General features: G+C 42.8%; 1 protein-coding gene across 1 annotated transcript in view; it reads left to right on the forward strand.

Moving 5' to 3' along the window:
* Positions 1 to 14,912, forward strand: part of FAM227B (family with sequence similarity 227 member B) — a 342,090-nt gene that overhangs the window by 29,401 nt on the left and 297,777 nt on the right. The window contains exon 2 of the mRNA XM_063446303.1: positions 5,813 to 5,866. Within this exon, the coding sequence (XP_063302373.1) occupies positions 5,816 to 5,866 (51 nt within the window). The 5' untranslated portion in view covers positions 5,813 to 5,815. The remainder of the gene's footprint in view (positions 1 to 5,812; positions 5,867 to 14,912) is intronic.

Raw genomic sequence — 14,912 nt, forward strand, 5'->3', positions numbered from 1 at the left:
ATTCTGTTTTGAGATATATAGAGAGGGATCTCTTAACCCCTTAAGGACCAAACTTATGGAATAAAAGGGAATCATGACATGTCAGACATGTCATGTGTCCTTAAGGGGTTAAAGGATTTTAGGCCTGGGGAAGATTTGAAAGTGTGCGGGAGGTCGTTCCATAATTGCGGTGCTCTGTAGTAAAAAGAGGAGCGGGGTGCTTTCTTTTTGTATTAAGGTAGACTAAATAAAGTGTTGGTTCTGGATCGCCGAGGAGAGCATTCTGCTCAGGTAGGGTGGGAGCTTCCTAGAAAAGCTCTTAAACACAAGGCTGGAAAGATGAAGGTGCGTCTGGATTCCAGCAACAGCCAGTTTAGTTCTTTTAGCACCTCACAATGGTGGGTCATGTAATTACATTGTAGCAAAAAGCGGCTGAACGAGTTATACAATGTATTACGTTTATTAAGGTGGGTTTACGGTGCAGGTGCATATACTACATCCCCATAATCAATGATTGGCATCAGTATTTGCTGTACAATGTTTTCCTTTACTGTAGGGCTTAGGCAGGATTTGTTTCTGTACAGGGCACCTAGTTTTGGATAAAGGTTAGATGCAAGTTTTTCTATGTGGAGGCCAAAAGATAGATTGGGGTCTAACAAAATACCCAAGTATTTGAAAAAGTAGACTGCGGTCAGTGTGCTATTTGATTTTGTTTTGATGGATAGATGAGAATTTTGTAATTTGTGTAATGTAGGTAGTGTTCCAAAGATCATTGTAACAGTTTTGTCAGTGTTTAGGAAGAGTGATGATCCACTTTTCCACCTCTGTGAACTGGTCTTGGATCACAGCCTCAAGCTGCGGTAGATCGGATTTGTTTGCATAGATTACTGTGTCGTCTGCGTACATGTGTACATTTGAGAAATTGCAGACATTAGGCAGATCAATTATAAATAAAGTGAATAGTAGGGGGCCAAGAATGGAACCTTGGGGAACACTACACGTGACTGGAAGAGGGTGGGAGTCGCTGCAGTGGTGTATCCTGGTTTTGTGCTGCCCTAGGCAGGACAAAACTCAGGCACCCCCCCCCACCGCGCCACCCCCACCCAACCTTTACCCCGTCCCGCATTCTAAATACACACACACACATTCACTGACAGATACGCATACACTCGCTAACAGAAACACACACACTAACAGACACACTCACACTCAGTAACAGACACACTCACACTCAGTAACAGACACGCACTAACAGACACGCACTAACAGACACGCACTAACAGACACACTAACAGACATGCACTAACAGACATGCACTAACAGACATGCACTAACAGACACGCACTAACAGACACGCACTAACAGACACGCACTAACAGACACGCACTAACAGACACGCACTCAGTCACTAGCAGACACAAACTAGCAGACACACACACTCACTAACATACACACACACACAGTCAGACACACACACACACAGTCAGACACACACACACACACACTCATAGGCAAACACACTAACAGACACACTCACACTCAGTAACAGACACACTCACACTCAGTAACAGACACGCACTAACAGACATGCACTAACAGACACACACTCAGTCACTAGCAGACACAAACTAGCAGACACACACACTCACTAACATACACACACACACACAGTCAGACACACACACACACTCACAGGCAAACACACTAACAGACACATTCACACTCAGTAACAGACACACTCACACTCAGTAACAGACACACTCACACTCAGTAACAGACACGCACTAACAGACACGCACTAACAGACACGCACTAACAGACACGCACTAACAGACACGCACTCAGTCACTAGCAGACACAAACTAGCAGACACACACACTCACTAACATACACACACACACTAACAGACACACACACACTAACAGACACACACACACACACACTAACAGACACACACACACACACTAACAGACACACACACACTCACACTAACAGACACACACACACACTCACACTCACTAACAGACACACACACTCACACTCACTAACAGACACACACACTCACTAACAGACACGCACACACACACACTCACTAACAGACACACATTCACTAACAGACACACATTCACTAACAGACACTCACACTCACTAACAGACACACTCACTAACAGACACTCACACTCACTAACAGACACTCACACTCACTAACAGACACACACACTCACTAACAGACACACATTCACTAACAGACACTCACACTCACTAACAGACACACACACTCACTAACAGACTCACACTCACTAACAGACACACACACTCACTCACTCACATTAACACTTATTTTTTATTTATTTTTACTTCAACCCCCCCCAGCCTCCTTACCTTTGGGAATGCTGGGGGGGGGGGGCATCTTTTTTCCCTGGTGGTCCAGTGGCTGCTGGGCTGCTGCTGGGCGGTCGGGCGGCGCTCTTGGGTGGCTGGCGAGGGAGCACTTCATCTGAGCTGTCTGCTCAGCTCCCTCGCGCGCCGCACAGTGAGGCTGGGAGGCGGAGCCGGAATATGACGTCATATTCCGGCTCCCAGCCTCACTCTGCGGCGCGCGAGGGAGCTGAGCAGACAGCTCAGATGAAGTGCTCCCTCGCCGGCCGCGCCGCGCCGCCCGACCGCCCAGCAGCAGCAGCAGCAGCAGCCCAGCATGTCTGTTAGCCGCAAGGCTAACAAGACATTTGCCTTGGGCATTTGGGGGGCGGCTTTTTTTGCCGCCCCCTAGAAAATGCCGCCCAAGGCAAATGCCTTGTTTGCCTCGCGGCTAATATGCCCCTGAGTCGCTGTCAGAAATGGACACTTAATGTGATCGATCCGATACATATGATCGAAACCAGGTTAGCGAACAATCACCATTACCTACATTTTTTTAGTTTGTGCAGTAGAATGTCGTGGTTTACGGTGTCAAAGGCCTTGGCAAAATCAAGGAAAATAGCTCCAGTTAGGTCCTTGTTCCATGCCAGTTTGGATGTCATTGCAAACTTTTAAGAGGGCAGTTGTAGTGGAGTGATTCGGGCGAAAACCTGATTGATCAGGGGTCAGATAGTTAGATTGTTGGTAATACTTGCATAGTTGTGTAAGGATGCATATTTTTGAAATTTTTTACAATACTGGGAGCAATGATATTAGGCGATAGTTAGAAACCAAAATAGTGTCACCACTTTTATGGATAGGCACTACTCTCGCAGTCTTCCAAAGTTTGGGTATGTATCCAGACACCAAGGATTCATTAATTAGGGTTGTGACAGGTTTAGCAATTGCTGGCGCACTGAGCTTCAACAGCATTGCTGGGATTTGATCAGGTCCAGATTGTTTTTTCATTTTTAGATTATTAAGGTGTTTCTTAATGACACTAATAGGTACAGGTCTAAAATTGAACTTGTCTCTATTAGATCTTTGCAAATTTAGTGGAGCCTGATACACATTTGTAGTTTCAAGATGTGTGCCATTTATTAGCTTGGCAGTGAGGGTGGTGGAGCATCCGACAAAATAAATGTTAAAAGCATTTGCTACATCTAAGGGAAGTTGCAGGGTTTGGTTGCCCACTTAGACAGTGGAGGGTTGGGAGTGGATTGGGGAAGTTTGTAAGTTATTTATGACTTTCCAAAAGTTTCTAGGGTTTGATATGTTATTGCTCAGATTTTCAGATTCTGTTCTTCATTCTTAGGACACAATTCGGGACTTTTGTTTGGATTGGATGCCCACTGTTTAGTAGACATGCTCCTTTACTTAGTATTAGTAAATTTGGCTCACAGGCCAATTTAGGTCTTTCAGCCTTTTAGTAGATAGCTCCCTAATACCGTAGGAATTAGGGAGCTATCCTCTAGAGGCACGAATAGGATCAGAATTTCATTCATTCAAATGAAATTCTGATTCGAACAAAAGTCCCGAATTGCGTCCTATCATGAATAAACAAACTGTTCTCATTCTGTTAGGACGGATTTCGGTAGTTTCGCCAGCGTTCCAACGCCGAACGAAGCAGCAGGAGGAAGGTGATAATTGTGGGAAAATTGCTTTGACCACAGGAAATGGAGCGGACTTTACTCCTCCCCTGGGTCATAGCTGGTCAAGCGTAGGAAAAATACATAAGACAAAATAGCCCCTACTTTGTCTTATGTTTTAAAGAAAACTAGAGCAGATAGGAAGAAATGAAGAACAGATCCTGAGAGAGGGAGAGAAGAGGAAGCGATCGAGGGAATTTAAGTTCGGCATGACAGTGCCGCTTTAATAGGGAGTAGAACACTTCATTAGTCTCCCTGTTTAGCAGTTTTGCTACAAATCATTGTAGACTGGATGAAGGGTAAAACAAATACACTTTGTTAGCATACAAACATATCATTTATGCACTTATAAATGTGTATTCATCCTCCAGGGGGTGATTAGCAAAGAAACAAAACAAAGAATCTGTGTTATATAAAAAGGCGCTTAACCGTGGCGTATATATAGCACAAGCAGCTCCACACACGTGCAGGTATCCCAATCCTACACAAATAGATACTAAGAAAGGGTGAACTTGGTGGATAGTACCGCCACAAGAAGGTCACTCAGTGGAGCGCTAGATTCAATATCTTACCCCTAAAGCAATTGGGGAAATCAAATATCATGCAAATATCATGCACTGTTGCTCTTGATTGCTACCCAGTATATACATATCTGCACTAGGGTATTTTGTATTTTCTCTCCATATATCTACACATCCGTGAGCTGTATATCCGGAGGAGGTTTGGTATAACCATATATACCCAGGCTGTTGTGATTTGAGCCCATCTCCAGGCTCTTCACCATGTGAGTTGGACATATACTCCCCCTTACATCTTATCTAAAGTGCACTGACATACTGCACCATATATGTCTCACTTTTTCATTTTAGACCTACTGTCATATACAAGTGATATTTGATTTCCCCAATTGCTTTAGGGGTAAGATATTGAATCTAGCGCTCCACTAAGTGACCTTTTGGTGATTAGCAAAGGTCTGAGGCTGATATCAGCCTTTTATCTGCTCAGCCCCATCCACACCACCTTCCCCACTTTGAACTCACAAGACTATTACATCTCCCAATAGCCCAACCCTTCAGCTACCCTCTGTCCACATACAGTGTCTGATCACCACCTGGGTAAATGTTTGCCAGATCCAGTACAGAGTTTTCTTTACCAGATTTCTACCAGGGATCTATCACAACCGGGTGGCTGACATCCTAGGTGCTCTGAAAGACTGTATCTGCTGGATAGAGAGAATACCTCAGGGAAGGTGAACATAGTATGTTAGGTAGTGTTCAGGGTTTTCTGCGAGAGGGTCTATAGTTTTATGGAAGGAAGCTGGCCTCCAAGCCTCTCTATGAGCCACTGGTGAGGACACTATAGTATTAGATATGCATATTTGCATTCCAAGCACTGTAGTGTTCCTTTAAGCTGTGGGTCTTTAACTTTAACTTTCCAAATAAAATTGTTCATTTTGTTTCCTTGTAGATATATATATTCCAATGTCTTAGCCATGCCAGCATCTTTATTTTTGTTACCTGTCTCCAGGCTGGATCTTTGTTTTGCATTATAATTCTTGCCTGCTTTGTGAAGCCATGTCCTTAACTTCCCTTTCACAGAACATAAGGAGTGATGTATAAATCGTGTTGTTATCTAAGTACGAAAAGTAGGGCAGTCAGCATTGAAACCACTGGAACCAGCAGGAGTTTTGCTTTGGCGATTCTGCCTCTTTTTCATTTTTACACTATTTTTCATAAGTCATTATGAACATCAGTGTTAATTCTTATATTCCTTTTCTTATATTGTAGAAAATGCAGAAGCCACCAACTACATTTAAAGGATTCTTGGAATTCCAGCATTTGGTGAGTAGCAGAACATCTTTCAGCAATGTTCAGAAAACCAGTATGGCAGTTTTAGCTTTACCACAACAGAACCATCTAACATTTTAGTAGTAGGAATTACAGTACATTTCCAAAACCCATATGCTTTAAATTGTCTAGATCATCGTGGACAAATAAGGAGCTGCATCATGGGGCTTGATGGAGCAGGTGGGTAAGTATTGGCAGGCTGCAGTTAGGAGCAACGCGAGCAGGAGGTTAGGTGCAGGGCAGTGCGAGCATTTAGTTGAGCGTGAAGCTCGCGCGCAGGGCTAATGCCCTGATTGGTGAATCGTGGCTTGAGGCATTTAGCAGCAGGAGTATACATTTTAAAGGCGACAAAAATCGTTAACCTCAACTTGTGCTAAACAATTAAAAGGTTGGCTGCTTGTAAGTATTTGAGCTGCAGCCCCACCCACCCTTCCCTTTCAGTTATGAATGTTGTCGTAACCTTATTATGGGATATGTCATCCTCCTGGGCATCACAGGAGGGTGGATCTGGTTTATTTGGATTTAATAAATATTATTTTTGGCTCCTGACATAGGGAGGCGGAGCCTGGGAATGGTTAATGGTTTATGTTGGTTTTATTTAACCCCTTAAGGACAGCAGGTGTTCTATGCCGTCCTTTTCTGGGCGGTCCGAAATGCGGGCGGGCGGCATAGCACGTCCCCACCATCCAGGAGACTTACCAGGTCCCCGCCGATCCTACGTCGGCGGCCGCGATTCGGAGGGCTGGGATTGGGAGCTTATACTCGAGTCAATGTCTGTATTATGGCAACTTACATTGCCATAATACAGACAAGGACCGCTGGGCTCATTACAAGCCCGGCGGTCCTGTTGGGGGCTGGCAGAGAGCTGTAACTTACCTTTCCTGCAGCTCCTGTCAGCTCCGTGCTGGTCAGCTCCCCTGTCAGCTCCCACTGTAAGTCTCGCGAGAGCCGCGAGGTCAGAGCGTTGCCACGGGTTACCATGGCAATGCTCCGCGCGGCACTCAGACCGCCAGACTTACAGTGGAGCTGACCGGAACGCAGGAGAAGGGAGCTGACAGGAGCTGCAGGAAAGGTAAGTAAGAGCTCTCTGCCAGCCCCCCTCCTACACAGCCCATCCACTGGACCACCAGGGAATGAGAGCCCCCCTCCCTGGCCATGTATCAAGCAGGGAGGGGGGGACGAAAAAAATATAAATAAAACATTTAAATAATAATAAAATAAAAATATTAATAATATTTAAAAAAATAATAATAATAATTTTAAAAAATAATAAAAATGCCCACCCCCCACCAAGGCTCTGCATCACATACACACTGCACTCATTCATACACACTGCATTCATACACACACTGCATTCATACACACACACACTGCATTCATACACTGCATTCATACACACACACACACTGCATTCATACACACACACACTGCATTCATACACACATGCACACACTGCATTCATAAACACACTGCATGCATTATATACACACACTGTAAATAAATATTCAATTAATATAATTTTTGGGGGATCTAATTTTATTTAGAAATTTACCAGTAGCTGCTGCATTTCCCACCCTAGTCTTATACTCGAGTCAATAAGTTTTCCCAGTTTTTTGGTTAATGGTTTATTTTGGTTTTATTTAACCCCTTAAGGACAGCGGGTGTTCTATGCCATCCTTTTCTGGGCGGTCCGGGCCGATTTATACTGTATACGGTATATATTTATATAATATTTTTACATGATTAAATCATTTCATTAATTACAATTTGAGGGTCTTGCCTGACAACACAGGCAGAAAGTCCAGAGAATATGGTTCGCAAGCCCTATATTTTACCCTGTAACTTTCCAAAACACCATAAAACCTGGACATAGGTGGGTACTGTTTTACTCGGGAGACTTCGCTGAAAACAAATATTAGTTTTCAAAACCGTAAAGCATATCACAATAATGATATTGTCTGTGAAAGTGCAGTTTTTTGCATTTTTCACACACAGACAGCACTTTCACTGACAATATCATTGTTGTGATATGTTATACGGTTCTTGAAACACTAATATTTGTTTTCAGCGAAGTCTCCCGAGTAAAACATGAGTTGTGTTGTGAGTTGTGATTCAGTTGTAATGTTTGGAAACACTAATATTTGTGTTTAGTGAAGTCTCTCGAGTATAACAGTACCCACTGTGTACAGGTCTTATGGTGTTTTCAAAATTTGCCAGATTGGTTATGCTGCTTTTGAGACCGTATGGTAGCCCAGGAATGAGAATTACCCCCATGATGACATACCATTTGCAAAAGTGGAAAACCCAAGTTATTGCAAATGGGGTATGTCCAGGCTTTTTTAGTAGCCACTGACCAATATTATCGTGGCTACTAAAAAAGACTGGACATACCCCATTTATAATACTTTGGGTTGTCTACTTTTGCAAGTGGTATACTAACATGGGGGTAATTCTCATTCCTGGGCTACCATACGGTCTCAAAGTCAGCATAGCCAGTCTGGCAAATTTCAATGTGTATAAACTAAAAAAATTAATGTGCTAAATTTGACCCTGTAACTTTCCAAAACACTATAAAACCTGTAGTTGGGGGGTACTATTTTACTAAATACAAATATGTGCATTTTATTGCAGTAACAGCTAACAGCATTATGACATTTACAGCTAAAATGCCATGCAGTACTAAAGAAATAAAAAAAAACTTAATTTTTCACATTTTTTTTACTTTGTATTCATATTAAATTATGTTTAATATATAAATATTTGATGTGACATAAAAGTCCTGTTTCTCCTGAACATAATGATATATAATAAGTGTGGGTGCATTTAATAGAAAAGAGGTGAATTACGGTTGGACAGACATATAGCGCAGATGCCAGGTTTTGTTTACGTTTTGTTTTGATAACAACATGTGCAACTGTCTCTGTCTTTAAAGGGACACTGCAGGCACCCAGACCACTTCTGCCCATTGGAGTGGTCTGGGTGCACAACTCCTACTACGCTTAACCCTGCAAGTGTAATTATTGCAGTTTTCATAAACTGCAATATCTACCTTGAAGGGTTAAGTCCTCCTCTAGTGGCTGTCTAGTAGACAGCCACTAGAGGACACTTCCGTCTTCATAGAATACGAAAAGTGTGTTAAAACATCGCTGGATGCCCTCACTCTATGTGAGGACCTCCAGCGTCGCTGAAATCCCCATAGGAAAGTATTGAAAGCATTATTCAATGCTTTCCTATGGGGAGGTCTAATTCGCATGCGCGGAATTGCAGCGCATGCGCATTAGGCCTCTCCCGCCGCCGGCCGCGCATGCTCAATAGGTATCCCCCTGCCGGATGACGGCGGTGGGGGAGGAGTGTGGGCAGACCCTGACCCAGCGCCAGGTAAGCCACTGAAGGGGTTTTACCCCTTTAGCAACATGGAATGGGGGGTGGGAGGGAGAGGGGACCTGCAGTGCCAGGAAAACGGTTTGTTTTCCTGGCACTGGAGAGTCCCTTTAAGGGGTTAAAAGTTATGGTTTTATTATTATTAAGGATGTTGATGTTTAAATTGGAATTGTGAAATCCGTAATAAAGGTTCACGACAATTCTCCAAAGGTTTCAGTTTTATCAAAATAAACCTATTGAAGGAAGAAGTTGCTTTGTGTTTTATTATATTATGTATCATTGAAAGAATGCAACATTCAAACCCCATGGCACCAGTAGCCATGTGAAATGAGATCGCAAAGCTTGCTTTTAAGTGTGCATAGCGTATGTTCGTGTGACTGGTGGTACAACCATAACTGGATGTGGCCGAGATATGTGAAAAGAAAAATGTAACTAGTTTGCTAGCATTTGGTCAACACAATGTACGATTAAAACAATGTAAGTTTTTATAGAAACAGAATGCAGTCATATGATGCCTTTCAGAGTGCATTTAACTGGCATGTGCTGTCTAGTCAAATCTTTGTTTTGGGTTGCTGTAGTGCAGTGTGGAAGCTGTTTTTATTGTCTTCTGTGTTTAAAAGTATTGTATATAGGTTAGGATGTATTTATTTTCAAACAGCAGAGTAACTAGTATGCTGAAAGAAGAATTAATACTGAAACATAAACCTTATTTTTAAAATAGCATTTTGCTAACTGGATATGCTTGAGGGGTATATTAATATTCCAATGTATAAAAAAATACATGTCTGTGTCTTTATAATGAAATGCCGGCGAGGCTGCTTCCTGAGCTCTTGCGTATACATATTGCTGCTTACAGGCGGCAGTCTGTTAATATGTATTGAGTTGAGCCTCTTGTTCCTGGATTGAGCAGGAGCTCAGGAAGCTGGCTTGTCAGCATTTCATTAGAAGACAGTGACATGTCGTGCGAGCTTTGTATGTGAAAGTACTAAAGGGCTCCACTTGTTTGTCCTGTAAGTCTGTGCTTTAAGAAGCAGACTTGTTTTTTGAACTTTCATTTCACTCTCAAATCCTTAAAGGAACATTAAAGGGTCTATTCACTAAACTGCGAATTTGATTTGTTTTTGCAAACTCTGCTGATTTTCATGTGGCTCAATTCTTCAATACTCAGTTGTTAAAATTCCTCTATAGTTCATTGTATTCACTAGGAACCAAATGCTATAAGAATTGTGTCAAATGAATCCCATTGCAGCTGTGAGAGCCCCTTCAATTTAGCTCAACCAAAATTGCAACCGAATTCCAGTCAAATTGCAGCTTAACTGTAACTGAAATTCCCTGTTACAAAAATAATTGCTCCAAATGTAAAAGGTTTTGAGGGGATAAAGTGTGGGATAGAGTATCATTAGCATGTTATACGAGTATGGAGGCTTACATGGTTATTCACTAAAGCGAGAATTGTCGGTAATTCAAAGTGAATTCAAAATTTAAGCCACACTGGAAAATTCTCCAGTGAAAATTCTCCTTTAATTCGGTTGCTTCAGCTCAAATTTGAAATTCAACGTAAATTCACTTTGGATTCCAAATAATTGTCATTTTAGTAAATAACGCTGGTAATGTTTTAAGTGCATTTCACTTGGTCTGGATCAGGAGAATTTGAACATCGTATAATTCAGTTGCAGTTTGGCTGAATCACCCATGTAATATGGAGATATGGCTGCAACAGACCACATAAACGCAGCCAAATAGAAGTGCAAATATTGTTAAAATAACTGTAAATTCTGGACAGGTCGCATGCACAGGGAGCTCCCGGCGAAATCGAACTAACAGAACCCAAAATCCGAAATATCACCCCCCAAAAGCACACCAGCCACCTAAGAAAGTAGTGGCCATGGGCAGAAAGAGCAAAAAACCTAAACCCGATCCACCCCGACAGGGCACCAGCATAGGAGACCTGTGGAGGCGAGCGCATGGCGCCCCAGAGCCTGTCATGGCCGCTTACATGGACGGCTTTGAGGATTCAGACGACTTGCTCTCAGAGCCGGACGAGATTTCCCTACCCACGACGCAGGCACCGGAGAAACTTACCGTGAAACCTGCTACACAGCCCGACACAGCTCCAGTCACGAAATCGGAAATGAAGGAGCTGTTGGCAGAACTCCGACGAAACTTTCAGGAGGATGTGGCAGACATGCGGAGGGACTTGAAAGGCCTCACAGACCGCGTGGCAACCGTGGAGCACGACTCCCACACGCATACTAAGCAGATAGCCTCACTCCAGCAGGAGACAAAACTGTTGCAACAACAGCAAACAAAGGTGGAACAGGCCATGGCAGCAATGGAGGACTCCAGACGCGCCCAGAACCTCAAGGTAAGGGGCATTACCGAATCTGTCCCGGACGCTGAACTCCCCCACCTAGTGAGGCGCCTGGTGAGCACTATATTACCGCCAAAACAGGCTAAAGGAGTGGGTTTTGAGGGCATATTTAGGATACCCAAACCACCCACGGCCCCACCAGCAGCAACCAGGGACTTAATCATTAAATTCCACAAGCGACAGGACAAAGAATCCATAATGACCGCACTCCGAAATACCACGCCGATCGCCTTCGAGGACATGACCTTATCAATATACTCTGACCTATCGCGGGGAACTATGGCCTGGCGCTCTACCCTGAAGCCTTTCACTACTATGCTCCGTGAGAGCGGCATCCAATACAGATGGCGTTCACCGTGCAAACTTCAAGTGCTGCATGGAGAGGCCACACACCTAGTAGCGGACTTACAGGAGGCCGAAGCCCTCCTACCCACTCTGGGTCTACCTGCAGACGCCATGCGGCGACAGCGCACGACCCACAAGCCTCACAGATGGAATCCCGCCACCTCCGAACCCTTCGTTCCAGGCGGACCCGTCCGCTCTATGCAGTCCGTCAACACTACCTGAACCCTTTGGGAGAGGACTGTCCAACCGCTAAAGCCGCTCATGACACAACTGCCTTACTGTTCACATTTACTTGTCTCTTATGCTTTACTTAATCAATAGTTCCAGTTTGCAGTTCCAATATGTTCTTAGTGTAAAATATTGAGATATCAGCGAGTGGTCAGGGGAAGAGTCCCAGGGACACACCTGCTATAGAGGATCCAGTATGCGCTATAACCCATACCTTAGCCTATGCACGCGCGGCCCCATAGCACATATCTACCGAGCCCATAAGCCACTGATACATTACACCTCAGCGTAGACATAGGTGGAGTGACAGCGCAGCAGACCCCTCACAATAAACCAAACACCTCATACAAACCGGTAGCTACAAACTCGCATTTTTATTTTTGGTTTAGTTCTCTTGTTTATATAGGTCTAGCTTAATTAGCCTAATTAAAAACACGCTTAACTGACCCACGATGTGGATATCAAACAATGCATACTGACCTTATAATGGCCCGCGCACTAGCCAAGTGTAAACACTTTACATATCGTAGGGCTACAGACCTTATCTTATTATTGATTTGTTGTTAATATGCTTTACCTTTCTTACTAACCAGTTCTTTTAGTAATCCATATTTAAAAATGTGCCGACACCCTTATGCCATAGTAGTTCAATGAATGTGCCTAGATCTCGACTACATAAATACAAATGTACTGTACTAATGTGTACCATGCTACGCTGGCTTGCGACAGCTATTGTGGCTGACCAAGCCGATTGTCATATACTGCACAACAAAAATAAAGAATTCAAAAAAAAAAAAAAAAAAAAAAATAACTGTAAATTGCATTTGCATGGTTGAATGGCTTAAACCAGCCCATTTTTAAAATCAAAATGCATTTGGGTGTTGTTCTGTTGCCATTCAGTATTTTGTTAATAGACCCCTAAATATCTACAAGCAATCTAATAAACACATTATTACATATAAATAAATAGACCTCTAATATTATTTTTTTCAGGAACGCAAACATGTACTCCTGACCCTATAGCGTTAGAAACGCCATTTAGCACCCCCCCTTCCCTCCCTAAACATAGTAAAATCCTACTTGTATTCAAGCCTGCAGCTGCTGACATTACCAGAATTGATTATGTGAGCCAATCACAATGCTTTCACATAGAATTGGCTGAGACTGTCAAGGAGGTAGATCAGGGGCAGAGCCAACACAAGTCAAACACAGCCCTGGCCAATCAGCATCTTCTTATAGAGATGCATTGAATCAATGCATCTCTATGAGGAAAGTTCAGTGTCTGCATGCAGAGGGTAGAGACATTGAATGTCAGTACTGCACAGTGTGCAGCACTACCCCAACAAGCACCTCTAGTAGCCATCTGAGGAGTTGACAGTGGAGTAATTACTAGGCTGTAATGTAAACACTGCATTTTATCTGTAAATACAGTGGTTACAGGAAAAAGTCTGAAGGGAATGATTATATTCACCAGAACAAATACAACTAGAAAAGCTACAATTTCTGGGGAAATTGTGTGAAGTGTTCTTGCCTCCACCAGTAGTCTACAACTGGAGTGGGCGGAGTAACTGTTATTATTTATTTATTTATATAGCACATTTAATTGCAACGTTTGCCCAAAGTGCTTCACAGTTACATTAAAACATACATTTAGAAAAACATTAGCAGGTGTGCAAAAGGCCCTGTCTATGACATCACTTGCTGCTGCAGCCTGGCACAGGTCAGAGTATTTTGACGGTTGCCATCTTCAAATCTTTCAAATGCCTCGAACATTACACCAACTGCCAATAGGAACTAATAGATTTCAAATAGGGCAGAGAAGAGCGGTTAAAAACTAACTGCTTCAAATTGCTCACTTCACTGGCGGTTGCCATCTTCAAACGGTCGTATTTTAAAAACTATAAATCCTACAGCGAAGAGCTTTATATTGTGAGAATCACAAGACCCAGACCTACATGTCCTATATGTCTCTGAAGTATTAAAAATGAAGGCACAGTCGCATTTTAGAGATTGCCCTTCAAGTTTGAGCTGGCTAGAGTGGAGTTTCAATGAATGTCAGTGGACATGGAGTTGCAAACAAATGGTCATATTGTGAAAACTATCAGGACTATGGCTTAGCCGTGGACATTTTTAGTGGCAGCAGGGATAGCTGAACATTTTGATATAAGATTTGTGTAGGTGGGCTTGAAAATGAGGGAGTGGTGGCAGTGATGTCCTGATTTTTCAGCTTTTGCCAGCTCCCACTCTAGTTTTGAACATTTTGCCATTCATTCCTATGGGACCAATTTCGCCACAAGAACGATATTCCGTGAACCATTCGGCGAAACATTCCACAAAGTAATAGCAATCCAATCGGGAACAATCCGCACATTTTGGTATATTTCTGTCTATGTAGTGTAAAAACTGTGGGAGGAGTTAGGGTGGTAAATTTGGCTATAATAAGAATAAAAAAAATAATATATATGTTATGAGATAACATTAACATTAAGTGGTCTTGCTATGCAAGAACACTTAATAAGGTGTAGTTGTTCTGGTGACTATAGTGTCCCTTTAAGTCAGATGTATTCACTAGTAGGTTGAACTACTTGCCTGTATTTGTTTAAAAAAACAAAACCAAAAAAAAAAACAAAAAAAAATTAAAATAAATTGAAATTACCTGTATTTCAGTGCAGAGACAGTCTCCTCAGTGCAGCCCTATTCCCCTTTTGTGAGATC

Source organism: Pelobates fuscus, chromosome 3 (assembly GCF_036172605.1).
Source record: "Pelobates fuscus isolate aPelFus1 chromosome 3, aPelFus1.pri, whole genome shotgun sequence".
Lineage (NCBI taxonomy): Eukaryota > Metazoa > Chordata > Amphibia > Anura > Pelobatidae > Pelobates > Pelobates fuscus.